We start from the raw sequence: 27,177 nt of genomic DNA, 5'->3' as shown, positions 1-27,177 counted from the left end.
CCTTGGTTACCTTAGTTTCCACTACATTTTTGGTAGAAATTGCCAGTTAGAAGAATAGCGCTTTGACATGCCTACCTAGCACACTGACGACACAGGGAGCTTTGGCGGTGCCATGATCGTTTTCCACTTTGATCATATACATGCCATGATCAGGTCGAAGAGAATCACGAATACGTAGCTGAGATTCTCCTTGTTTGCTATTGTCAATGCTCAGGCGTTCTGTCAGAGGCAGGACAAATGGTTCTTCTTCTTGAACTTCACCTTTCTTCCTCCTAACCACTGGTGCTGGACGTTTTTTAATTTCTTCTGGTCTAATAACTTCCTCATCCTTTAACCAAGTAATAGTTGGATAAGGTGACCCAGAAACAGTTGCATCAAGTGAGATTTCATCACCTCTCTTAACTTCTAGGCTTGTTCTCAGGATGACTTTCGGTGCATCTATAATTTTTTAAAAAAGCATAGTTTTACTTTTAGTTGAACATTTATTCTCATTTTATAGTAGGGAAGACATAAATTCAACAAACTCTATTTACCAATAGGATCCACAGCTTTGACTGGAGGAGTGGCACGGGAAGGCTCACTGATGCCAGCAGCATTTTCAGCACGTACACGGAATTGATATTCCTTTCCTTCCTCAAGGTCTTTCACTGTGTACGTTAAAACAGGAACCAAAAAGTCATTGCATCTCTTCCATCTCTCTTCACCCTTAGCTATTTTCTCTATGATATAACCCATTATCTTGCTTCCACCATCATACAAAGGTGGTTTCCAAGTTAGAGTCATTGCCTTTGCTGTGGGGTTATGAACTTCAACATCAACAGGTGGATCTGGGGGCTCTGTGAGAAGAGAAGATTATATCATTTCAATTTAAAAATCCATTTCGTTAAAATAAAAAAGGTACATTGAATCCTTTCTAGCACCCGTCTGTGCCAAAACTTACGCTTTGGATCTTGAGCAATGACTGGATTTTTCAGTTCAATATATTCGCCTCCACCAATTTTATTCACAGCCTTCACTCGGAAGAAGTATTCACCATTTGGTATAAGATCCTTTACAGTCCAAGAGAGTTTGTTTTCACCAGACATCACAGGTATATATGTTCTCCTGCCAGCTTCTCTACGTTCCAGGACGTAGTGAAGAATTGGACTGCCACCATCATATTCTGGAGGCTCCCATGTTAACTTGCATGAACTTTTGGTTATATCACTTGCTTTGATATCTTTGCATGGTCCAGGAAGGCCTATTTCAAATAATAATAATAATCATTATTATAAAATCAACATAGTAAAATTAGAAATATTTTCTATGTGAATTCCTATATTCTAGAAAAATACTTTCTCATCTTTATTAAGTTTTTTATGTATTTCATTAAAATTAGTATATCACTCATTGCTTAATAAAATAAGGTTTCTCTGACACAGTTTAATCAAGTTCACTCTTTAGAACCTGAGAGCCTTTTGGGGGAGAAATAGCCGAAAGGCTAACTTGGTTTTTGGATGGAAAGGACAGGAAGGACTGATCATTATCAGAAAGAGAGCTCATTCATATTTATACTTCACATTTGTTTTTGTAATATGCCCAGAATGTATGATGTTTTTTCAAAGAATGATTATTACCTATGACTTTGACATTGACAGAACCAGTTGTTGAGCCCAGTTTATTTTCAAGTGTAATGGTGTAAACGCCAGCATCAGCATGGACACTCTTGGGCACTTCAATGTGTGCAGAGGTATAATCACTTTTCATTGTTAATCTGTCACTTGCTTTGAGTTCTTTGCCATCCTTATGCCAAGTAATGGTTGGGGTTGGTACAGCTCTGAAGGGAACAGGAATATGTAACTTTTCACCCTCAATGACAACAATGTCATGAGTCTCCAAATCAATGGTTGGTCTGCCTGTAAAATAAAAAAGGAAAAAGAAGAGGAGATGATGTTGAAAAAATCCAGTCTTGGAAAATCTGTGTAATAAAAATGTTAATTATTATAGAAACATCATAATTACAATCTGGGTCCTTGGCAACAACATTCTCAGAGATTTCAGATGGCTCACTGACTCCAACAGCATTGACAGCTCTCACTCTCAGGACATACTCCTTGTCAGGAACAACACCTTCTTCTACTTTGAATTTCAGATCTTTCACTGGTCGAGAATTGACTCTCATCCATTTTTCAGTGCCAACTGGGCACATTTCAACATGGTATCCTATAATGGGACTTCCCCCATTTTTCTCTGGTGGCTTCCAAGCAATGGCAATGTGCTTTCTGCCAGCATCAGTTACATGCAAGTCAAGGGGAGGAGAAGGAACACCTAAAGAAAAAGATAATAAAAGGTTTGAATTGGCTTTCCACAATGTCCTTCTGAAAACTAGACTATGCAGATAAACATGAATAACTACTCACTTTGTGGATCTTCAATAGTAAGAATTTCAGTGGGTTCACTTGGATGACCAACTCCAGCTTCATTTTCTGCACGTACTTGGAATTGAACTTCTGTTCCCTCAATAACATCAGTTACTCTGAAATTACAGTCAGGTCCTGAAGTCTTTCCAGCCTTAACCCAACGAGTTCCTAATTTTTCTTTTTTCTCAATAATATATCTGTTTAAATAATAAAACATTTCATTAGTCTTAGGGAAATGTTTTTTGTTTAACTTTTTCAATTCACTAGAAATTTGATTTCAAACATCATTGGTCTAATTCTTGCCTCTGAATTGGTCTTCCACCATCATTTTTCGGTGGCTCCCATTTTAGGTCAACGTGTCTTTTGGTCACATCAACCACTGCTAGGGCATAGGGTGGTCCAGGAGTGGCTAGAGAGAAAAAGGGTGGGTGATTAGTTAAATGATCATTGTAAAAGCAATACTCTGTATCTCAAATATTAATTATGAATACATAATATCTACTGGCACAGGATCACCCATCATGGTGGGTCTTCATCAGAGAAAGTGCTGTGCTTTATAAGCAAAGCAGAATTGAAGCAGCTCCAGAAGAAGCATGAGATGTGCAGAGTTAGAGAATCTACCCCAAAAGTTCCCATGCACTATTTGTGTCTGATCTGTGGCATTCCAAGATCACTGGTCTGATCAGCCACAGTTGGACACACTGTGACCTGACTCTAGCATAGTGGTGTCATTTTGGTCCTCTTTGAGAATGAAGGACCACAACCAACCAATCAGCCATAACATATGATAATATAACAACAAAATATAATACAACCATCTAACAATTATATAATTATTATCCATCACACACCAAAGAATTAGATAATTATCAAGAATAATCAATAAATCAATGTAATGACATACTATGACTATTTTACTATTATTAATCATTAATAATAATATTAAGTTAGAATACTTACTAAAGGTGTCTTTGGCTAGGACAGAATCTTCAATTTCACAATAATCACTCTGTCCAATGGCATTTTCTGCAGCAACCCGAAACACATATAAAGAACCCTCTGTCAGTGGCGTAACTGTGCATTTAGTATCCTTTACTGTGGTATCCACTGTTTGCCAGCCTTTGCGCCTCACATCTCTCTTTTCAACAATATAGTTAGTGATAGGGGAGCCTCCATCTTTCTCAGGAACTGTCCATTTTAGGTCTGCTGTATTTTTAGTGATGTTAATGACCTCTAGCCAGCGAGGTGGTGATGGGGGATCTACAGGAAGAGAAAAACAGAAAACCAAATTTAACTTAATTTGCTTGTCAAATGTTTAGGCTTTGCCAAAGAACTAGGAAGCTATAAAATAATTTATGGCTTACAATTTAGAAGAGCTTATAGTCTCTTTACAGCTTTCAGATACATATTAATAAGTGATGTGTTTAATAGAGATGAGATGAAGTTACATTGAAGAACTACTTACATAGTTTTTCCCTGCAAAGGACAGGATCACTTGGTTCACTGGGTTCACTCTCCCCTGCCTTGTTCACAGCTCTAACTCGGAATGAGTATTCTTGCCCTTCCATGAGTCCTGGAAGGAAGTGTTCAGTGGTTGGAACACCTTCAGCTACCCGAACCCACTCATCCGTTCCAGTTTTTAGCATTTCTATGACATAAGATTCAATCTTTGCCCCTCCATCGTGTTCTGGTTTTGTCCAATTCAACAAGAGAGATGTTTTGCCTATATCTTTCACAGTTGGTTTGCCAGGAGGCCATGGAGGATCTGCATAGACAGGAAATAATTATTTAGCTTTAAAGGTACAAGATTCTGTATCAAACACTCAAATATACAGAAGTAACTTTATATATAGTACCAATGGGATCCTTTATTAAGATCGGTTCAGTGGATCTGCTTGGTTTGCCAGGTCCTGCAAGATTTTCAGCTAACACACGGAATCTGTATTTTTTCTTATTGGAGAGACCTTTCACCCTTTAAATTGAGAAAAAAAATACATTAAGAAATTATATATCAAAAAAGAGATGGGCTTATTTTATGTATAAGGTTTATTCATTTAATCTTTTTTTAGATTTATAAACCAAATTAGCTATAATATATTAAAATAGTATATAAAGGTTTTATGCTGTATTTATTAGAAACTTGAAATTGCCTGAGATTGAATGATAAAAATAATATCTATTATTATAGAGATGTTATCTGCATTTTGCCAAAATATGCTATAATCTAATGATGGTAAAAATGGCAATAATATAATAACTCAAATTCTAAATACTTTAAAGTGTCTTGAAAACCTATACTCACTATTTAGTTAATAAACTTGTCTCTCAATGGAACAGACTTTAAATTAGTGAATCAAAAAACAAGTAAGAAATTATTTTAATATTAAAGCAAAAACATTATAACAAAATCAGGTAAAGCAGTTGTGATACTAATGATTCAAAAATATATAGAGGACTGATTTTCAATCTATTAATATACTGTTTCCTCGATGTAATTATAATAAACTTCTAATTCTCAAAAAAGTTAAAAGGAATTATTACTATTTAAACTAATTTATGTATTTTTAAAATTTTATACCTGTATGTTGTATCCTTTATTGGCATCTTATTGCATTTAACCCACTTGTCACTATCAGGGTCTAATCTTTCAACCCAGTATCCAGTGATTGGGCTTCCACCATCATCATCAGGCTCACACCATGTTAGGGTTACTGCATCTTTAGTTATATCAGAAGGTTCAAGGCGTGTTGGGGGACCAGGTGGATCTGTTTTATAAAAATATATAATATTTCACCTGCACTTAGACTTGACCTTATCATTCAGATCAATGTTAAATGACATATCAAATACATTAACTCACCAAACGGATATTTGGCTACTATTGGGCTAGCCTGGACGGGCTCGCCAACACCATACATATTTTCTGCTGCAACTCTGAAGATATATTCTTTATTAGGTGTTAATTTAGTAGCCTGGAACTTTGTGTCTTTCACTGTTGATGAGAGTTTATGCCACACTTCACTATCTGTTGCTCTTCTTTCTACTACATAGTTTGTGACCTTGGAGCCCCCATCATCCCTTGGAGGATTCCATGTGAGAAGGCAGGATTCACTGGTAACTTCTGAGATGTCAAAGGCAGCTGGAGGTCCGGGCTTATCTGTGAAAGGCAGAAAACGCACAGTGAGTCGTGTCCGCTGTGGCTTCACAAAGGAGCCTCCACATCGCTCTCACAAGCTGCGCCTTTACCTAGAACGTTGACCTCTACGACAGCAGTGGCGCGTCCGCAGATGTTGACAGCTTCAATGATGTAGGTGCCAGTGTCGCTTCTCTTGCTGTCCACAATGGTCACCGTTGATTTTTTGGGAACATTTTCGATGGTAATTCTTTTGTCTTGTTTTAAAAGAGTGTCAGCCTTTGTCCAGGTGATCTTGGGCTCAGGTTTGCCAGTTACCGTGGCAGGGAGCTCAATCTTTGTGCCAGCTTTCACTGTGAGTCCAGCAAGCAGCTTTACATCAAGGAATATTTCTGGGGCCTCTGTAGAGAAAAATCAATATGTCAGCACATTCAGAGAAGAATGAAAAGAGAAGATATAGCAGGTTCAACTTTTTTTTTCTTTTTTAGATAAGGACGTACCCTGTGAGTCCACAGCCTGAATATCATCTGTTGGCTTGCATGGTTTGCTAGCTCCCATTCTGTTCAGAGCCTTCACACGATAGGCATACCACTGGCCTTCTTCAAGACCTGTCACTTCCATTCTGTTAAGTAAATACAGTTTTGAGTATTGCATTTTTATATTTATAATAAGCACCACCATAATCTAAGTATTCCCTCCATCAAGTAGCTTACAAAAGCTAATATATAAGTCAAAGTATATAATATTCATTCTTTAAGATTAAATTTGAATTGTTATATTTTAAATTTAAAAACATAAAAAACAAAACTTTGAAAAATGAAGTATATAACTTTAAATCATTCAGAAGAAATAAGCATAAGTTCTTAATGAAAAAATAACAATGGTTAAATATTTCCCAAATAAAAGGCATTTTAGTGAACATTGATGAATATTTTTGCATTCTATAATTAAAAAACGTACTTGGTTTCAGCAACAGGTTCTCCACAGGCTACCCACTTATCAGAACCACGAGGACATTTTTCTACTATATATCCTTTGATACGTGAACCACCATCATGTTTTGGTGGCTCCCATGTTAGGAAAATGCTTTTGGCTGTTCGATCCCTCCATTTTAGATTTTCTGGTGGATCAGGCACAGCTATAAATATAAAAGACAATGCCCATCAACATGACATAAGTAAAATGTTAAAAATCAGTTTTCTGAAAAACAAAACAAAACAAAACAAAACAAAAAAACAACAAAAACAACAGAAGCATAACAAGCAGGCTATAAAACATCACAGAGTGACTCACTTGCAGGAGCTGACATATTTACAGGTTCATCAACATATGCAGGTTCTCCAGGACCACACTTGTTGCGTGCACAAACTTTAAATAAGTATTCTTTTCCTTGGACAAGATCAGGAACAGTAAATTCTAGGTCAGTAATGAAGTCTATAACCTGGGGAGAGGGGAAGCAAAAAGGCACAATAAATTAGCCCTACAAAGTTTTTTCCCAAAAGTGTTTTGAATGATTTTGTAAAGTCATTCAAGCAGGAAATACTGTCATTTGTTTTATTTAGAGAAAAAAATTCCAAAATAGGACAGATAATGATTACTAATAATATCTAGTGTTTCCTTAGTACTTTCAAAGATGTGCAAAGTGTTTTACACATATCATCTCATTTTATCCCTACAGCAACCCTGAGAGATAAGTGCTATTATTGTTCCCATTTTACAGATGGGGAAACTAAGGCAGAAAGTGGCTATTACTTGCCAAGGGTCACAGAGCTAATAAGTATTTGAGTGTGGATTTGAATTCAGATCTTTCTGACTCTAGGTCCAAGGCTCTGATCTATCTTTATGACCCTATTTGGGTTTTCCTGGCAAAGCCATTGTAGTGGTTTTCCATTTACTTCTCCAGCTCATTTTAAGATGAAAAAACTCAGGTAAATAGGGTAAAGTGACTTGCCTAGGATCTCACAGACAGTAAGTGATTGAAGTCAGATTTTAACTCAAGATGATGATTTCAGGCCTGGGTCTCCATCCACTGCACCATTTTGCTAACCCTAATGATGGTAATGGCTTGCATTTAAGAACTTTTAAGATTTATGGACTAAGAATTATTCTAATCAGTAAAGGAAGCACTTGTTCTCATTAAAAACCCCCACAGCTACAGAGGAGTCAAATCAGCTATGTCATTATCACTGAAAATCAGATAAAATTCACAAAACCAGGGGCTACTCTTTTATTACTTTAGAGGATATTGAATATATCTACAAAGGAATCTGTCTGAGAATAATATTTTCCAAAGAAAACTTTGCCCAGTTAGATTTGTGAGATTTATTACTGAGCCTTCTTTGTGGATACCATTTAACCAAGCTAAGTACTCACTTTGGTCCATGTTTTACGACTGACTTCTCGTTTTTCAACAAGATATCCAGTCAGTGGGCTTCCCCCATCATCATCTGGAGGTTCCCATGTCAAATGTACTGAGTCCCTGGTGATGTCTCCATATTTTAGTTCTTTTGGTGCACCTGGGCGAGCTGGGAATGAATTCATAATTTGAGGTCATTAACATTTGAAAATATTGTAAAATTTTAAATATTAAAAATAATAATAGCTCACTCATATAATGTTTTAAGGTTTGCAAATTGCTATCTGTTATACACACACACACATTATGTATATATAAATATTCATTAAAAATGTGGATACTTACCAATCACATTAACATCAATTTCTCCAGAAATTGCTTTCACAGGATTTTCCAGTTTTAGTGTATAAATGCCTTTATCTGGGCGTTCACTTGGAGAAATGACCAGTTCAGCATAAGCAGATAAGGTCTTCATCTTGATACGGTCACTTGCTTCCAAGACTTGATCTCCAAAGGACCAGGTAGCAGTCGGTCTTGGGTAACCAGTACTTGGCACAAGGATCTTGATTGGGTTTGGGACTATAATTTCCAGGCCATCTTTGAATTCACTTAAATCCATTGTTGGTTCAACTGCAAAGAGAGAAATTAATGTTACAAAAACCATTTTTTATTTTATTTTCTCTCACCATTCCAAAACACCTGCCACATAAAGTTACAATATTGTTATTCAAGTAAATTAAACATCCCTTTGCTTACCAAATGCATCATCTGCTGTTAGTGGTCCAAGAATATCAGTTGGATCTGAAATTCCAGCTTCATTTTCTGCAGAGACTTTATATAAGTATTTATTTCCTTGTTTTAATCCAGTTACCTAAAAATAAGAATCCACCTTTGTAAAAACAAATTATCTCCAAAACCATGGAAATATGTCATGCATTTCTTTTTAGTTTGAAATTCTCTACCTTGTAAGTTAGCTCAGGCACAAGTTTTACATTACAACGAATCCAATTATCTTTTCCTTCTTCACAACGCTCAATAATATAGCCCAGTATGGGACTCCCACCATCTTTTAGTGGAGGTTCCCATGAAAGCTGAACAGATGACTGTGTCTGGTCAGAATAACCAAGGTTGATGGGAGGGCTTGGCCTCTCTGAAATAGAACCAAGAAAAATTCATATGTAGAAATTTGTCACTTAATTTTATGATAGCTTAACTGAAATGGTCATATTACCCTCATATTCAGTGAAAAAAAACAAGCTTACTAAATAGAATAATTAAAAATCTGGATGCTTCTGCCCTATATTTTTATGTAATAATTTTTCTTATAGATGACTCAATCCTTAATTTTTATCTGATTATGTCATATTTGGGAAAATATTTAATTTCTGGGCTCCATTTAACAACTACTTCTCTATGTGCTCACCAATTGGATCTGCAACTTTCACAAAGGGTGTAGCAGCACTTGGCTTTCCAACTCCAATGCGATTTTGGGCTCTGACTCGGAAGCTGTATTCATTTCCTTCTACCACATCAGTGACAGTAGCAGAGAGATCTTCAGCTCTAACAGTCATAGCTGTGTCCCATCTAATAGAAGTCTTGTCCCTTAATTCGATGACATAATTTGTAATTTCACAACCACCATCATACTCTGGTGGTTCCCACGTAAGTGAAACACCAAACCTGTTTACATCAGTGATGGCTACATTCAGAGGAGGACCTGGAACATCTAGATGTTTCCCCAGGAAAAAAAAAAAGAATTAATTAACAAACTTTTCATTACATGGGGAGAAACTGAAAAAGTAGATAAAGTGATATTCTTCCAAATCAGCCACCTACCATATTTACTCCTTGCTTCCACAGGGTTATCTGTTTCAACTGGTTCGCCAGTCCCAACTCTGTTTCTTGCACTTACACGGAATAGATACTCCACCCCTCCTTTTTGGAGTCCAGTGACAGTAAATTCACAGCTATCTGCACGGTCAGTTGCTAACACCCATGTCTTTCTTTTGACGTCTCGCCTTTCAACAACATAACCGATGATTTTGCTGCCGCCATCACTTAGTGGCTCTTCCCAAGCTAAGCTCACTTCACCATCAAATGTTTCTGTCACTTCTAAGTTTCTGACTGGCCCTGGCACATCTGAAATTCATTGGAGGAAAAGAAACATTTTGAGTGAATGTTCATCTTTTCTTATGCTTAGCATCCTTCTATTCTTAATGGATCAAAAGCTTACCAATAACTTTGACGTTGATGAATGCTTCTGCTTTTCCATGTTTGTTTTGTAACACAACTTTGTACCTTCCTTTGTCTGAATTCTTGGCTTCCAAGATTCTGAAGGAGGTCTGCTCAGCTGTGGTATCAACTGTTTTGGAAGATAAAGCTTCATTTTCTTTAAACCATTCAGCTTCTGCTTTTGGATAGGCATCATAGGGTACAATCATTGTCAAAGGCTGCCCCACATCAACCACAAGATCCTGGTCGCCAGTCTTGATTTTAGGTGCAGCTAGCGAGAGAAAAAGAAAAGTAACCATTTTAACTTATTTATTTTAGTTACCTAGATGAGAAGTTCTTTACAATAAGTCAGTAGCATACTTGGATGGATTTTTTTTCTCTCTCCAACCAGAAAACATGAAATAAGTGATTTATGATCATAATTTAGTTCCTGAGTGGTCTAATTCTGGATTATTATGAAAATTGAGGGATGATGATATTTGAGTAGATAAATTATGCTTAACTGGGTAAGTACCTTGAAAGAAGTTAAGGATTTTATTGTAAAATATTCATTTTAGAAAGGATGTGACTGACTCCCATGCTTCGTCAAGGTAAATTCTCTTTAGGAATTACTCTACTCAGATTTAACTAATATGTAATAAACTATATCAATTTAATACTAAAAGGATGTTTTTTGGAATGGCATCCCTCAGAATATTTGAATTTTGGTTCAAGGCTAGAACAAATCCAGGAAATCCTTCCATTTCCTTAGATGGTGACTATAGACAGAGGGCAGGAGAGTCTCCTCCATATGTCTGAGTTTACTTCTGCTACCTAGGATCTCCAGGGAGAGTAACCAACCAATAAGTATTAAGTGTCTCTTTTGTTCTTATATGCCAGATATTGTTAGGCACTTAAGATCAAAACAAAATAAAACAAAACAGCTTTTGCCCTCAAGGAATTTTTGAAATGGAGTCATTTTCAATAGTATCTGACTCTGTGACCTATTTGGGTTTTTCTTGGTGAAGATACTGGAGTGGTTTGCCATTTCTTCTTCAGCTTATTGTATAGAAGGGGAAACTGAAGCAAATGGGGTTAAGTGACTTGCCCAGGATCACACAGTCACTAAGTGTCTGAGGCTGGATTTGAACTCATGAAGATGAGTTTTCTTGACTCCAAACCCAGCACTTTATGCTCTACAGTGCCACTTAGCTGCCTAAAGAATGCATATTTCATCATATCTAAGACAAATGATTCTGGCACATTTTTTTTCTATTTTTTTTTTTCTATTGATTTCTTCTACTGAAGGTGAAGATTATTTTAAAATCAAAGACACTTACCTGCCAGTTCAAGTTTGGCTCTAGCTTCTTTATCTTTGGCAATAAATCTGTATTCGCCTTGGTCACGAGGTTTAATATCACATATCTGCAATCTATGGATTTTCCCTTCACTCATCATCTGATGTTTGTCACCTTGGACCACAATCATATTATTTCTTAGCCATTGAACTTCCACCTTATCTTTGTTGAGTTCCGCAAAAAAGACAACATCAGCACCAGGAGCTTCCAGAATATCTTGGGGAGGTCTGATGATCTCAATAGGGATTTCTGAAATGCAAATGTAAATTATTTTTTTTTTAATTTGTATTCTAGTTGACATTTATTCCAATCCATAATATAATTAAGATTCCTTTCAATTCTATACTTACCTTCAACAAAAAGTCTAGCCCTGGATTTTCTGTCTTCTACCCCACAAGCATATTCACATTCATCATCCAATCTGCAATCTTTTATAATAAGTCTGTGAATGCTTCCATCTTTTTCAAATGTATATCTTTGTAGGGGGGAAAAGATAAAAAAAAAGTTAGCTTTCATAATATTCATAAATATCAAAGGGATGTGCAGAACATTTGAAATTTTATAATTTATGTATAATACATGGAACTATACTCACTTTTTGCCTTCTTTGATTTCTCGTCCATTTCTGTACCATTTAACATTTGCTTTCTCTCTGGAAAGCTGACAAGAGAAGACGGCATCATCAAATTCAGTGACGGTCTGGTCCTCTAGATGCTCCACAAATTCTGTAGGTGCTTCTATAATTAGAAGCTCAGCAACAGATTTATCTTGTCCAGCGAAGACTGTGTATTCACCTTCATCTGGAAATCCACAGTCTTTAATAATGAGAGAATGCTTATATTTGTCAATTCGGTACAGAACACGGTTATCAAGAGGAATTTCTTCTCCATTTCTAGTCCACTTCAGAGTTACGTTAAGTCGATTCACTTTGCACCAGAAAGTGACACTCTTTTTCTCCATTGTTTCAATGTCTTGTAGAGGTTCAACAATCCTGAGGTCTTCCTCTGTTGAAAGATAGAAAAAAAGTTGTGTAATTATAGAACTATAGAATTCTCCCAAAAGAATTACAGAACTGGGAGACCACTCCTGAAAATGTTCTAATCACTCTTCACAAGCATCCATAGGCCAGAAGAATAACATACCTTCTACAATTAATTGAGCTGCGCTCTTGACATTTTCACCTCTGTGGTTAGTCAGTGATATACTATAGGTGGCCTGGTCATCCAAATGTGCATCTCTAATTCTTAGAGTATAAACTAAATCCTTCTGAAGGATAATATATTTTGAGCTGTCAAATATGGCTTCATCATTTCTGAACCACTTCGCCTTGGCTCCTTCTGTGTTGACTTCACAGTTGAAAACAACCTCTTGCTGTTCTTTAACACGTTTGTCCTTCAGTGGAACAATGATCCTGAGTTTTTCTGAAAATGACAAATAAGCTTGTTGCATCATGAATAGCAAAAAGATCAACCCATCACTGCATTGACTGAATCAATCATAACTTACCAATGACTGTCAAGTGAGCTGCAGCTCTAGCAGCACCGACCATGACTACATAGGTGCCCATGTCTTGTAGGGTGGAATCCTTCACAACCAGGATTCTCTTTTTCCCATCAGCAATAACATCATATTTATCCCCAGATTCAAGTTTCTCATCATCCCTTTTCCATTCTACCACAAAGCTCTCTTTTGATATGGAACACATAAATTCAGCTTTTTCTCCCTCCAGAACTTCCAGATTTTGAGGCTTAGATATAAATTCAGCAGCAAGTTCTGAAAGGAAAGAAGAAAGAAAGAAAAATTGTAACTTGTTACTTGCTTAATGAACCCAGAAAGTACTACTAAATGATCCTTCATTTTTTGACTATTTTCTTGGATAGTTTTTCTTACCATGTACTTTGAGTTTGCCATTTGTGCGGGAGCTTGGGAGTCTGCAGTTGAAGTCACCTGCATCTTCAAGTTGAACATTCTGAATGATCAGAATCCTCTTTCGCCCATCAGCAAGTATTTCATATCTTCCTGTTTCAATGATTTCTTCATCACCTTTATACCAAGTAACTTCTGCCCCAGGTTTGGAGACTTCACAGATCAATTTCACTGTATCAGTTTCGCTTGCCTCAATGTTGGCAAGGTTTTTCGTAAAGACAGCTTCTTCCTCTGTAAGAAAAAAAAATAAAGCAAATTCATGGGATTAAAACAGGGATGCTTTTTAAAATTTCATCTTGAACACCTGTTTTTTGTTGCAACCCTGCTCTTTACCTAAGACTGTCAGCATGCCAGATGTTCTAGCTGTCCTGACTTCACAGGAGTATTCCGCCTCATCATCCAAGAGGCATTTATTGATGACAAGAATGCGCACTGCACCTTTGGAAATGATGTCATACTTCTTACCCTTTTTAATTTCAGCTCCATCTCTAAACCACTGAACCTGCATTCAAGACAAATCAACATAAAATAAGGTTATTAATTATTAAATGCTTTTAATTACAGACTTTTAAAGCTAGAAGATAATCTAAGAAAGCACCCAACTTTTTAAATATACCAATTATCAAATTGAGGTTCAGAGATCACATAGCAAGTTCAGATACACAGACAAAGCTAGGACTGGAACCCAGATCTCTGGATTTTTTCTCCACTGTTAACAAAAATTATATGAAGGATTATATTAAAAAAGTTCTATGAGGGCAGGGAATCGGTCTTGTTTTGAGTTTATGTTTCTCTCAGAGGCTCATACACCTATTTATTGCTTTGTTTGCTGAATTAAAGTATCCAGCATACATATATTGAAGGAAAACAGAACTATGATGACAGATAACACATAAAAAGAATCATTATTAAGGAAACGTGATTACGAAGACTAAATTTAAACTTTTCCCCATTCAGTTTTGGTTATCTGTCAGGAAACAAAGTGAATATAGTAACTTTTAAAAAATTATTAACATAATATGTATGAAATTACAAACCTTGGCATTTTCCCGAGAAAGTTCACATTCAAACCGAGCCATTTCTTTTTCTTTAACTTGTTGATCAGTGAGAGGTCTTAAGAATTCAACATGAGGAGCTGTAAGAAAGGGAAAAGATTTACCAGAATTGCCAATCACTTTGTTAGAAACTGGCCATCTTATTATGGAAGTTTTTTTGAAAGAAAGAAGGTCCTGTTAGAAGATGTTTCCAATTTAATATGGTTTAACTATCTTTGAAACTATCTCTCAGGAATAACCATATATTGTAGAATGTACTAGGCCCCTTTAAGACATGGAACAATTCATGTAGTATCTCAAGGAGCTAAAATGGTCCTTCTAAGTACCAATCTTAGTTTGAAGAAAAATCTACACTGTGGCTATAATTCTGAGAATTGACACTGTCAGAAGAAACACAGGTAGATGTCAGAAGTAGGAAATGCAATGTAAGAAAGATGATGAACGAGAGTAGGATCGCTGAGCAGCTGCTCAGTAGAGTGACCATAAGCAGTATGAGAAGAAGAAATGATACAAGACACACAGAAACAGAATATCAAGCCAACATCCTTTAGCTGTTGATATCTAGGAAGCAACTGTACTGGACAAATCAACATGGCATGTAGCAATCAGAGAGAGTGCTTCTTATTTCCATTAAAGATGTTATATTTGTGACTGAGGGAGGGAGCAAAGCTACAGAGAGTGGACTTTTACAAATGGTAGTCACAGTTTGACAAACAACAATACACAGTTAGAATATGTGAATTTTAAGTACAATTATGTCTGTAGAATACATTAATTTAATATGGGACTTGAGATATAACTACTCAAATGATTATCTCATTTCAGATCTTTCCTATTAGTTTCTCAAATCTTGGCTTTGTTCATTTCATTTTCAATCTCAGGGAATCTTTCATTTTTTTCTTATTAAAAAGTTCCTGACCCTTGTCTCTTGTTACTCTTTTTGTCTTCATCTTGACAAGGATATTCCTACAGACTTCCTCCATAATGATCAATGAATACTCAGATTAGGTGTTATCAGTGTTCAAAGAGAGGAAAAGTGATAAGCTGAATGGGAAGCATGTTTATCAGATCAAGAGATACACAGAAGATAAATATAAATCCAGTTAGGCAACAAGAAGGGCATGCAAGAAGTGCTTTGATTATCAAAGAGTTGAAAATGAAAAAATGTCACTTAAGACAGAAGAATACTTACGCACTACATTCAGGTTACAGGAAGTCTTGAAATCCTTAGCATCACAAGTATATGTTTTAATATCTTCTGGGGTACAGTTATGTATAATAAGTTTTCTGACTCTACCATCAGCAACAATTTCATACTTCTTGCTTTTAAGGATTTCAGTTCCATTTTTGAACCATTTCACCTTAGCATTTTCTCTGGATACTTCACACTCCAACACTGCTGTGGCTTCCTCTTCGACCGTCTGGTCTTCAAGAGGTTTAGTGAATTCAACTGGGGGTTCTGAAAGAATCACACTAATTAGTTGTGGATATTTTCTTTGCCTCCTCTGCACATCTATCCCTTCAGCATATTCTCCAGGTCTTTGTCAATTCAAATAATTCTTTACTTATTTGAAATTCATTTTGGATTTATTTGTTCAAATTTTTTTGATCCATTAATGGTGGTATCATCTTTTGAGACACCTTCTATCATTAGGAAAATAGTTTCATGAATAAGAAACATAAAAAAAACACTTTGTTCATTAGAGCCAAGTATCCATCTTTATGAGTCTTCCTGCTGGTTATTAGGCCCCCTGACTGGAGTAGAGAGTAGTAGGCAACAAAGACAGAGAGAAGATGTGAAACAAATCAGTCAGTTCATAAAGTTTTGGCACTTGTTCAGTGGGATATCAATGGCTAAAAATCAAGTCAGTTACACTGTAACTAAGTTATCATATAAAATGATAACTGACAATTGTCTATGCACCATCATATGTATAGAAAACAAGCATCAATTATTTGTCATCTTACCTTTTACAAAGAGATTGGCTTGTGTTTTGAAGTCCTTTGCAGTTAGTTGGACTTCCCCAGCATCTGTTAATTTCACATCCCTCAGGGTAAGTGTGTGAACTCTTCCTTCTGAGCGTGTAACAACCTAATTATATTTTTAAAAGAGCAAATAATAAATGAAATAGTAATGCTAAATTTGGAATTTATTCAGCATTTATGTCTGCTCAGTTAATCTGTAACTTAAAAAAAAACTTCCAAGTTATATATGAAAGTATGTAGCAAATTACCTGAGAAACACGTAAGAAACTTAAGACCTTCATTCAGAGTTAACAGTCATAATTTATAGATAAATAAATGGTAAGTTTTTATGTTGGGTTATCTTTGCAATTTCATCTCTGTACATTTATGATGTTTCATTACTCAATTTCTATATTTTTCTTTCTTCTTACTGAGTTTATATGTATACAAAATGTTCTTTCATGTACAAGGGGGAGAGAGTATAGTGGTAGTGGTATTTGCAGTAGTGGCCTAGATCTGTAATTATATCAGGGTAAGGAATTTTGGTTTGAAAAATCCCCTCACCAATGCAGATCAACAACTCATTGTGACCTAGAATTTAAAAGAATCGGTATAGGGCATTAGGAGATTAATTGCTAATATGTAACAGAAAAAGTACTTGTTCTCTGAAGCAGGTCAGTACTGTACTCCCTACAAATGTTGCTTTTCAAGAAGAACCAGGATAGAAGAAATGGTGGCTACAAATATACTAAACCTGTTTTTCAAAAGCACACTTTGAAGTAGAACAATGTATATAGCTTTGTTGATTTCTAGGTTATCTTCATTTGTTATTACAACTTTCATAAATTATAGTAGTAATTAAACAAACCCTAAAACTAGAGCTTTAAGATTTTCAAAAGTCTATGTAACTATTACTAAAATTTGAAATTTAATTATATATGTACATGTATATAATGAAGTGACAAGTCAAATAATGTTAGTGTTAAATTGGTAGTCGTTATAAAATAAGAAAGGGAACATAGTGTGGCTTTTTTAACAGGTAGATTTGTAGTCTTTTCCAGTTCTCAGATTTATAATTTTATGATGCAGATGTTCAATGTCATACAGAAATATATATAGTAATATGAGTTGAGGAATTCATACACAGTCAAAAATAATGTCAAGATTATGGAGCCATAGTAAAGAATTGGAAAAAAAAATGCATCTAAAGAAATTTCAGTCCTTCAAGGAAACAATTAATTATTGTTGTTATTATTGTCTTTTTTTTTTTTTTTTTTTTTTTTTGCTGAGGCAATTGGGGTTAAGTGGCTTATCCAGTCACTCAGCTAGGAAGTGTTAAATGACACCAATTTTGAACTTAAATCCTCCTGACTTCAGGGCTGGTGCTCAATCTGTTGCACCACCTAGTTGCCCCTATCATTTTTTAAACATAGCCATTTTAACAATGATAAGACAGTTATTTGATTAGCACAAAGAATAAAGGAAAAGACTAAAGGTTCCTTAGACACTTTAAACCCAGCATGTCTAAAACTAAAGATATTATCTTTCCCATAAAACCTTTTCCTTTTCTTAGCTTCTCTACTACTATTGAGGACACACCATCCTTCTAGACACTGAGGGCTGCAACCTCAGTGCCATCCTTTCCCCTCTTCACTCATTCTCATTGCCCCATATTCTATCAGTGGTCAAGTTCTCTTGAATCTACCTTCCAAACTTCTTTTGTATATAATTCCTCCTCTTCTCAGATTCTACCCTACCCTGGGGCAGGCCCTAATCAGTTAACACCAGAGTTTAATGCCAGCTGATTAGCCTCTTTTTCTTAACTGCTCACTCAGGTTCAGCCTCCACTCAGCTACAAAGTGAGTTTCCCAAAGCACAGATCGGTCTCTCACCCCCTTCAGGAGCTCCTATACATCTCTAGGATCAATAGTAAAAAGCTTTCTTTGACTTTTAAAGACCTTTGTGACCTTTCCTATCATTCTAGTCTATTTTTATTTTACTCCTTTCCACAGACTATACAATTCAGTGACACTGGATAATTTAGCATTCCTCACACAAGACATTCCATCTCTGGACTCTGCATTTTAATTGGCTCCCTGTTGGACTGTTCTCCTTCCTTATCTCTCCTTTTAGCTTCCCTGGTTTTCTTCAAGCCTCAGCTATAATCTCTTCTTCTAAAAGAATTCTCTCTTGGTCCTCTCATTGCTAATGTCTTCTCTCTGAAATTACTTGCAATTCTCCCAGAATCTATCTCATTCATATGTAGTTATTTGCATTTTATCTCCCCCATTAGATTATGAATTCCTTAAGAACAGGAACTTTTTTTTTTTTTTTTTTTTTTTTTTTTTTTACCCTCCTCCGAACTTAGAATAATATCAACACACAGCAGACCTTTGATACATGCTCGTTGACTTGTGGAAATAGAAGATATTAACTAATGACAAAGCATAAATGAGCAGAAGACATTATTTTTGTAGTAAACCCAATATAAATCTCAAAAACCTGATATCTGCGTATGTGGAATATGATTGCTTTTAAAAGAACTACATTTATAACTCAAATACAGATAATAAATATCTCCCATTAATTTATTTCAGGATGTATCTTCTCCACATTCTACAAATGCCCCAACCTGTCAAGTATGCTGCTTTGTATATAGTAAGGATCCAACAAACTGGTTTATTCTAAAGGATGTATTCCTGAGCCCTTCTCTGAAGGATGGCTGAGAATTAGGAAAGTATTCATTAAAAGCACAAAAAATATAAGATTAAAAAAAATGTGTGTGTGTGTGTAAAAAGATAGATGTATATATATACCTACAGATTTTATAGTGAGGTATGTGTAATATTATAGTTAAAATTATTCTATATATACTATTTTTAAACTCTAAATACTATAAAAGCTATTTTACATGAAGATTATAATCATAATGAACAGTATCATTTATTCTTGAAAGGCTAAAACAAACAAATCTCATTTCTTGATGATGATTCTGGGCCATAGGAAACCAAAAAACTTTTTGACACATTAATTCTTTTTCTTTTTCTTAGTGTCTACATTCCGTTAGCTGATAAATTTCAAAAGATCGGCAAATATATATACATATATAAAAATATATGTATATATATAATAGATATTAAAAAATAGATATAAAAATAGTAAGCAAACAGACAAGTGAAAGTGGGCTGACTCAATTTAAAGGAAGCAAATATAGAAACATTATACAATTTTTCACATCTACATAATATTAACATTTCTGTTTTTTTTTTGTTGTTGTTGTTTTTTTTTTTTAAGAATTATTAAGTGATTTAAAAGCAAAACCACAGAGGCTAGAAAAGCAGAATGGAGGATTAAAATTCCCACATGGAAGGCGACACAAAGGGGCCTAGCAGGATTAGTGTCAGGTAACACCCCTTCTGGTCACGGCACTAAATTTAATATGAGTTAATGTTCTTTCAAGTCAATCAAGTGTACAATTAAAGGCATCTTAAAAATAATAGTTTTCAATATTACAAATGCTAAGCTTCGTCATTTAATACAGCATTAGCAAGGCTCAATAATATAGAAGATTTCTTTACTTCATAAAGTCCTACTCATTTGACATAAAAGTTACCCTGAGCCCAAGGACAGAAAGTTTTCCTTCAAACAGAATTCTTTTAACCAAATCAGATAATCAGAAGACTGGCAAGGACTGTGAGAGTTTATCAAAACCACTCTTCTATTTTCAGGCATGATGTCTGTAATTAGACCATCCCAGACACAAAAGATTTTCTCTTATTTTTAAAGAACTCCACAATCATTCATTCCAATGTTTAATAAACCTCATTGTCAGGAAATTCTTTCCTTGAAGACAATCTAAATCTGTGGCTGTAATTGAATTCCATTCTGTCTTACATGATCCTCAGCAGAAATGGAGAACAACTGGTATCCACCTGATGTGGAAGTAACCATTCTACAAGTGTATATTTAGGTTATTCTTTTTTTGGAAAAATAATTCTGGTTTCTTTAACTATTCTTCCTAAGTTTTACTACTTAATTTTTTAATGATTTTTTTTTTGGCTTCTCTCTGAACAATAATCTTTTAAATCAAAATGGAGGTCTGATAAAAGTTGAAGTAATACTTTATGATGTTTTGGAAATACTGGAAAATCTGTGGATAGAATGCTGCTCTGGATAGGTCTTTATGAATTGTTGCTTCCTTCTAAGGGAGTTATACAAAGTGAAGTGGTTAAGGCAAATATTTGAAAAAGTGCTTTTAAATCATATTTTCTCAAAAAGTCTAGGAATTTTAAGGCCTAATTTCATGGCCTAATTGTCAGGACATTTATATTGATTTTTTTGGCTTCTCTTTGCATATGTAGACATCAGATATATAGAGAATATAGGCTAATGTTCATACTGAAAAAGCTGAAAAGTTCATCAAAAACTAAAAATTTTTTACAGCTGTAAAATGTCATCTCTTCATATATCTGGACAATTGTAAACTATTTTAATTTTGCTAATATCATCAAATGATCTTTTAGTACTCCATTTGCATTCCAGACTCCTCACTGTGCAATGCACTTGAGGGTTAAAAATAACTTCTGAGAAATGCTAGAGGAGTAAGACTGCCCAGAAGTTATCTCTACTACTTGATCAATTGCCTGAAATGGAATTTCAGGCCTCTTAATCCCCTTATATGCAGAATACAAAATGGAATGGAAAGAATTAGGAAATCACTAAATCCAGAATATGTTACTGAACAAATTAACTGATTACACTGTATTTAATGAGTTTTTGTCCAATGAGTCTTCACAAACTATAACTTGTAAAATGTTGAATCCCCTTCATACTCAAAAACATTACCATATATATATGTATATATATATTTAATGTAAATGTATATTGTAGTAAAAAATAAAAAAAGAAACCACTAACAAAATTAGAGTATCTGTTGTACAGTTCATGAAAAATACATAAATAAAAGGCATAAAAGAGATTATTAAAAGGGACGAATAGCTTGAGCTATTGCTCAAGAGTAATAGACTATTGCAAAAGAAAGAAGGAAAAGAAAGAAACAGAATATTGCAAAGGAAAGAAAGAAAGGGAAAAAACAGTAAGAATTTTTACCTTATCACTAGGTTCTAGCTTCTTTCCCTGTAGGTACCATTCCACTGGGATATCCTCATAAGATAGTTCACAATCAAAAGTTGCTGTTTCACCGGCAGTCACTGTTACATCCTTTAGAGGTCTGAGAAGTCCGATAATGCGGGCTTTGGAAGAAAATATTAATGTCTTTGAACTACTCATATTTTTTTTCCAAGTGGAAAAAATTTATCACTATTCCTTAGTTATTAAGTTACATGGTCACTTTTTTCAATAGAGAAAAAACTGCAGTGTTGCAGCTGATTATACTCTTAAGTGAACATGAGGCCCATGAGTTCAGCAGAGAGGTTAGTTATTGGAGAAGCCTCTATTTGTAGGGGCTCTTTCTTTATGATGAACACAGTCAGCAAGAAATCTGAATGCACCTGTCTCTCTGCCAGGCTCTATGTTCCTCTTGCTACATAAGGTATGTGACTTCCAAAATAACTACGAATGGGATTGGAAGAGGACAAGTGGCCTACAACCATGTGGGCCTGTCCTTGTCTATCACACTCTTAGCACCTTCCAAAGATGTCAGCTTAATCTACCCTTCAATACTGGTCTGAAATGCCAACACAGCTAAAAAGTTTCTTTGTAAAAGTTCAACTTCAACTTATCATGTAAAATAAAAAGAGATTTAGGAATGTTGATTAGGATTGTTATCTTATGTTGACTTTTATGGTCCTGTGTGAAAGAATTATAAAGGATGAGGATGAAGAATAATACCCTTTTACTATATAAAATAGATTATTGAGAATTAATTTTAAAAATCTTTAAGCAGGAGAATCTGAATTATATTCTTCAAAATAGCAAAGTAAAACAAGAGCAAATACACTGAGTAAAATAAGAGCAAGGGCACTTATTAATGATTTCCTTTAAATATCTCTGCTAAAATTCATGATTCAATTAATTTTACATTTTCTACAAAAGCTTTTTACTAAGAAAGTTAATATATGGGGCTCACTTTGGTAGAACATTTATTGAGATTAATATGGGCCACTTACGCTTAACTCGAAGATGTGCACTAGATTTGACATTGGCAGCTTGAAAATCTACTCCACCAGTTTGATCCAGACGGCAATTATGAAGAATGAGGAAGTGCATTTTGCCTTCTTCCTTAATTTCACAATCCTACAAGAAAGGAAACAAATTCAAATTTGTTGTTGTCATTAGTTAACTCTGCAATTTTTATATCTCTATATAAATTTTATATCTATAAATGCTACCAATAAATGGGAAGGTTAATTGAGATTATTTTTTACACTGAGAATACTATAATTGTCTGAGCCTTATAATAACGAAATAATTGGTAAATAATTTATTATATGACATTATTACCATTCCACATATCATGTTAGCTTAAAAATTAAGTAGAATTATTTTCTTTAAGGGAGACCCATAGAATGTCAAAGTTGTGCCACCTGCTTAGTAGTAAAGTGGATTCCAATAGGCTGTGAATCAGGCAGATCTGAGTTCAAACATGACCCCAGATTCTTACTGGGTGTGAGATATTGAACAAGTCACTTAACCTTTGCTTCAGTTGCCCCAAGTGTAAAATGGGAATAATAACAACATCGACTTCCCTAAGTTGCTTATAAGGGTCAAATGAGATAGTATTTGAGAAGTGCTTAGACCAGCACCTGGTACTTAGTAGGTACTAACTATTATCATCATCAGTGGAAGCCAGTACGCTCTCTTGCAATAATACAATTCATATTTGGTTTATGAAGGTTATTCTCTCATCATCTTTTCCACTAAATGTTATTTCAACAAGTATCATTTAGACTAGGATTGTTAAGTCATGATAACAATTTTAGAGAAAACATTTTTCCAATGAGAATTTGCATGTGTTAAATATACTTACTAGTTGTGGAAAATGTTATATTGGATAGATGAAAAAATAAGCTAGAATAAGGTATAAAAAATCCCTCAAATTTGATGTAGCTTTGTTAACTATTTACTTGTTCATAAACCCTAGTCACCTCTTTTATGTTCAAGATTTAGCAAAGAAACTGATCTCCTGTCATTTTAAACTCACTGCCTTGTAACTTTTCTCAAGTCCTCTCCTTGCCTTACACGTCTATGTTCTCAGTGTGGTGTTGACAAGTACAAAAATATCCTTACAGGTGTCTGGAGTAATGGCTCTCCTTTCAGTTTCCAGTTGGCGTGGATATCCTCCTCTGAGATTTCAGTTTCAAAGCGAGCAGTCTCTGTTTCTATCACCTCTACACTGTACAGAGGGCGGACCAATTTAATTTCCCGATCTAGAAAAGTTAAGGGTCAACAAATGCCATTAGCTGACAGCAATAAGAAACAGAAAACTTGAGAAAAAACTCAATGAATGTACTATCTTACCTTCAATGTCAAGTTTAGCAGAAGTCTTATCGGTCCCACAGTCACAGGTGTACTGTCCAATATCTGATTTCAGAGCTTTCTTTAATATTAACATTCTCTTCTTGCCATCTGCCTTGATGATAACATTTTTAGATGGAGTTATTTCCTTCCCATCCTTAAACCATTTCACTGGTGCATCTGCCTTGCTAATTTCACACTGGAGAACGACTTCATCTTTCTCTACTCCAGTATAATCTTGAAGTTTTCCAGTAAAATAAGGATCTCCCTCTGCAAATAAGGGACAAGAGAAACAATTTACTATCAATAATTTAGAGAAATGAATGCCCTTTTGAAAAAGCTCAAATGAAGTTCATAGAAGTTAAGGTTTTTCTTAATTAAATAGTAAAATTTAGTAAACTATCTAATCTCTATTATATATATATATACACACATGTATGTGTATATACATATATAATAATTTAGAAAAGGAATCATGAGTAGAATCTATAGAGACTGAACCTACTCATTTATTAATGGCTTCATTCTAATATATATTTGGAAAAAATAATGCCCGATTTTTTTTGCTAACTTCTTAGCTGGTCTATTATAGAAACTCAGTTAGAAGGCATCTTAAAAACTCATCTAACACCTAAGCATTAATCCTCTCTAACATTATCCACAAATGGAATGTTACTTGTTACTTGTCCTCTTATGTGTATCTCCACTTGACCTACAATAAGGGCAAGCCCACTAATACTACCTAAGTCTGCCTATTCCACTTCTGCGCAGTGAAACTTTAAAGAGTTTTTCATTATGTTGAATTAAAATATGCTTCTCTGAAAATTCTACCTAGTCCTTAGTCCTTCTGATATTTAAAGAGCAACCATATTTCTCCTAAAATTTCTTTTATTCAAACTAGAAGGGGAAGAAAGGGAATAAGCATTTATGTATCACCAACTATGTGCCAGAAACTACATTAAATACTTTACAAATATTATCTCCACTGATTCTCAGAACAACTTGACAAACTATGTGCTGCTATTATCTTCATTTTTTCAGTTCAAGCAGCTTGGGTAAACAGAGCCTAAGTTCACTTGCTCAGTCACATAACATAGTATTTGAGGCTGGCCTTCCTTGACTCCAGATCTATCACTCTATTCACTGTCCCGTAAGTATTACTGAAGAACATTTCCTTTAAATAATTCTCATTACATGGTTTCAGATTCTCATGATAATTTCAATAGATGTTTAGGTGTATTTTAAGCAAGTTAAATAAACTTGCATTTGACCTAATTATACCAAGAATCTAGTTTTTAAGGCTTGTGTTGATATTTTATTTTCATACTTGTTTTGAAATCACTATCGGTATTAAATTTAGAGATGGGATGAAGAAAAATAAATTGTGAGGTCTATAGTTTCTTTTTCCTAGAAGCCAAAAAAAATTCTCTGAAAACAATTTAAAAAACAGAGAATTTTCAATCCCTCATTAAAAGATGATACAAGTCAAAATAATTATTGCTGGGTAATAATTCTGATTTCAACTGGATATTTTGCTATTTTGGACAAAATACTTCATGAGTGATGTACCTTCATTTTTCTAGATGAAAAATATTTTGGCAAAGAAACCAAAACAATCCTCCCTCTTAAGTGGATAAGTTAAGTAATACCACAAAAATGGACTTTTATATTAGCCACTTACCAAGCACAGTAAGTTTAGCTTCAGAAGCTATCCCCATAGCTTCCACTTTGATTTGAGATGTATCATCAATAGTGAGATCTTTGAATGTGATGGAATGAATCTTGCCTTCATCATGCATTGAAACCAACTTGCTGGTATGTAGCCGTTGGTCATTTTTGAACCAGCTAACTGGAATGTTGTCATGGGATAGTTCCACTGTAAACACAGCACTTTCCCGTTCCTTGGCTGTCACATCCTTCAATGGAGTGAGGAATTTGAGGCGAATTCCTAAATTGGGAGGGGGGGAAAAAAAACCTTCTCATTCATTCTAACATTTATAGGGAAATATTTTCATAATATCTTATTATAGGTTAAAAAAAACAAACTTTAAGAGAAAATAAAATCAAAACAAAAGTTTCAAAAGCAACAGATAAAAAAGACAAACCTTCAATGATTAATTTGCCACTTGTCCGCTTGTCTTCAGCTTCAAACATATATTTCCCCTCGTCTTCAAAAGCAGCTGACTTGATAACCATTGAGTGCCTGGTTCCATCCTTTATAAGTTCAACTTTATCATCACTTGTGATTTCCTGGGTGCCTTTCAACCAGCGGAATGTTTTGGGTTCCCTAGATACTTCACATTCAAATCTGGCTTCATCTTTCTCAAAGACTTTGACATCACTGAGTGGTGTAATGAAGATGAGTGGGAGTTCTGCAATAAAAATCCAGATGAGGAAGGGTCATCAAATATGCTCTTTCTTATGGGCACACTAAAGAAGTTTTTCCAAAGAAAACAGAAAACATTCATGGTAAATAAACCTTACCTTTGACTTTAAGATTAGCTGCAGATTTAGCATTGGCAGCCTGGAAGGAAACTTCCCCAGTCATATCCAACTGGCAGTTATATAGGATCAGGACATGTTTCTTTCCATCTTCAATGATTTCACAGTTCTGTCAGGGCAGGGATTTGGAAAGGAAAAAAAAAGGCCAATTTTCATAAGTTAATGCTCTAGCATAGTAAGAGGATTTCATTTGATCATATCTTTTATTTTCTAAACAACCTGGCAAATCCTTCCTCTCCTCAAAATAATCTGGGCTTACCGGGGAAGCAGTCAGAGGTTCTCCTTTTAGTTTCCACTGACCATGAACATCAGGTTCAGAAAGTTCAATTTCAAAGCGTGCAGTTTCTCCAACAAACACTTCCACTCCATACAGAGGTTTTTCCACTTTTATTAATCGAGCTGAAATGATGAAAATACACAGAGTTTCATTAACATGAACAAGTAGCTATGATATTCAGGTTGTGCCAGATTTAGATTTGGCTGTAACTCACCCTCAACATTGACATTGGATATTGTTTTGTCTGTCCCGCAATCACAAGAATATTCTCCTTTATCTTTAAGCTCTGTCTTCTTGATTTTTAATATGCGGCGCAGGCCATCTGTCTTGATGGAATATTTGGTTGAAGGAGTAATCTCTTCTCCATCCTTGAACCATTTTACAGGCACATCTTTGCTAACTTCACATTTGAGAACAATCTCATCTTTCTCAATCCCGGTGTAATCATGTAACTTCACAGTGAAGTATGGATCAGCCTCTGTAAAACACACATTCAGCGTGAAATAGGCAATATTCATC

The 27,177-nt window shown here is 35.0% G+C and overlaps 1 protein-coding gene and 1 long non-coding RNA gene across 2 annotated transcripts in view; one reads left to right on the top strand and one right to left on the bottom strand.

Moving 5' to 3' along the window:
- The window catches only part of TTN (titin), a 322,669-nt gene that overhangs the window by 85,366 nt on the left and 210,126 nt on the right, over positions 1–27,177 (bottom strand). Inside the window, 42 exon segments of the mRNA XM_074302990.1 lie at positions 76–438; positions 534–836; positions 941–1,240; positions 1,617–1,895; positions 2,002–2,307; positions 2,400–2,596; positions 2,703–2,808; positions 3,360–3,659; positions 3,865–4,164; positions 4,256–4,371; positions 4,978–5,164; positions 5,260–5,556; positions 5,646–5,933; positions 6,033–6,154; positions 6,493–6,670; positions 6,826–6,973; positions 7,906–8,057; positions 8,234–8,518; positions 8,645–8,759; positions 8,851–9,038; positions 9,312–9,614; positions 9,725–10,027; positions 10,122–10,391; positions 11,440–11,706; positions 11,808–11,932; positions 12,053–12,461; positions 12,600–12,878; positions 12,964–13,230; positions 13,348–13,614; positions 13,717–13,885; positions 14,421–14,518; positions 15,631–15,897; positions 16,407–16,530; positions 21,513–21,655; positions 22,532–22,658; positions 23,652–23,791; positions 23,883–24,149; positions 25,561–25,827; positions 25,985–26,251; positions 26,364–26,490; positions 26,641–26,780; positions 26,873–27,136. Coding sequence (XP_074159091.1) covers positions 76–438; positions 534–836; positions 941–1,240; positions 1,617–1,895; positions 2,002–2,307; positions 2,400–2,596; positions 2,703–2,808; positions 3,360–3,659; positions 3,865–4,164; positions 4,256–4,371; positions 4,978–5,164; positions 5,260–5,556; positions 5,646–5,933; positions 6,033–6,154; positions 6,493–6,670; positions 6,826–6,973; positions 7,906–8,057; positions 8,234–8,518; positions 8,645–8,759; positions 8,851–9,038; positions 9,312–9,614; positions 9,725–10,027; positions 10,122–10,391; positions 11,440–11,706; positions 11,808–11,932; positions 12,053–12,461; positions 12,600–12,878; positions 12,964–13,230; positions 13,348–13,614; positions 13,717–13,885; positions 14,421–14,518; positions 15,631–15,897; positions 16,407–16,530; positions 21,513–21,655; positions 22,532–22,658; positions 23,652–23,791; positions 23,883–24,149; positions 25,561–25,827; positions 25,985–26,251; positions 26,364–26,490; positions 26,641–26,780; positions 26,873–27,136 — 9,420 coding nt within the window.
- The window catches only part of LOC141562809 (uncharacterized), a 95,563-nt gene continuing 94,605 nt past the window's right edge, over positions 26,220–27,177 (top strand). Inside the window, exon 1 of the long non-coding RNA XR_012488259.1 lies at positions 26,220–26,348. This is a non-coding gene — a long non-coding RNA (uncharacterized LOC141562809). The remainder of the gene's footprint in view (positions 26,349–27,177) is intronic.

The sequence above is a fragment of the Sminthopsis crassicaudata genome, chromosome 3, assembly GCF_048593235.1.
Source record: "Sminthopsis crassicaudata isolate SCR6 chromosome 3, ASM4859323v1, whole genome shotgun sequence".
Classification (NCBI taxonomy): domain Eukaryota; kingdom Metazoa; phylum Chordata; class Mammalia; order Dasyuromorphia; family Dasyuridae; genus Sminthopsis; species Sminthopsis crassicaudata.
This window is presented reverse-complemented; position numbering and strand designations above follow the sequence as displayed.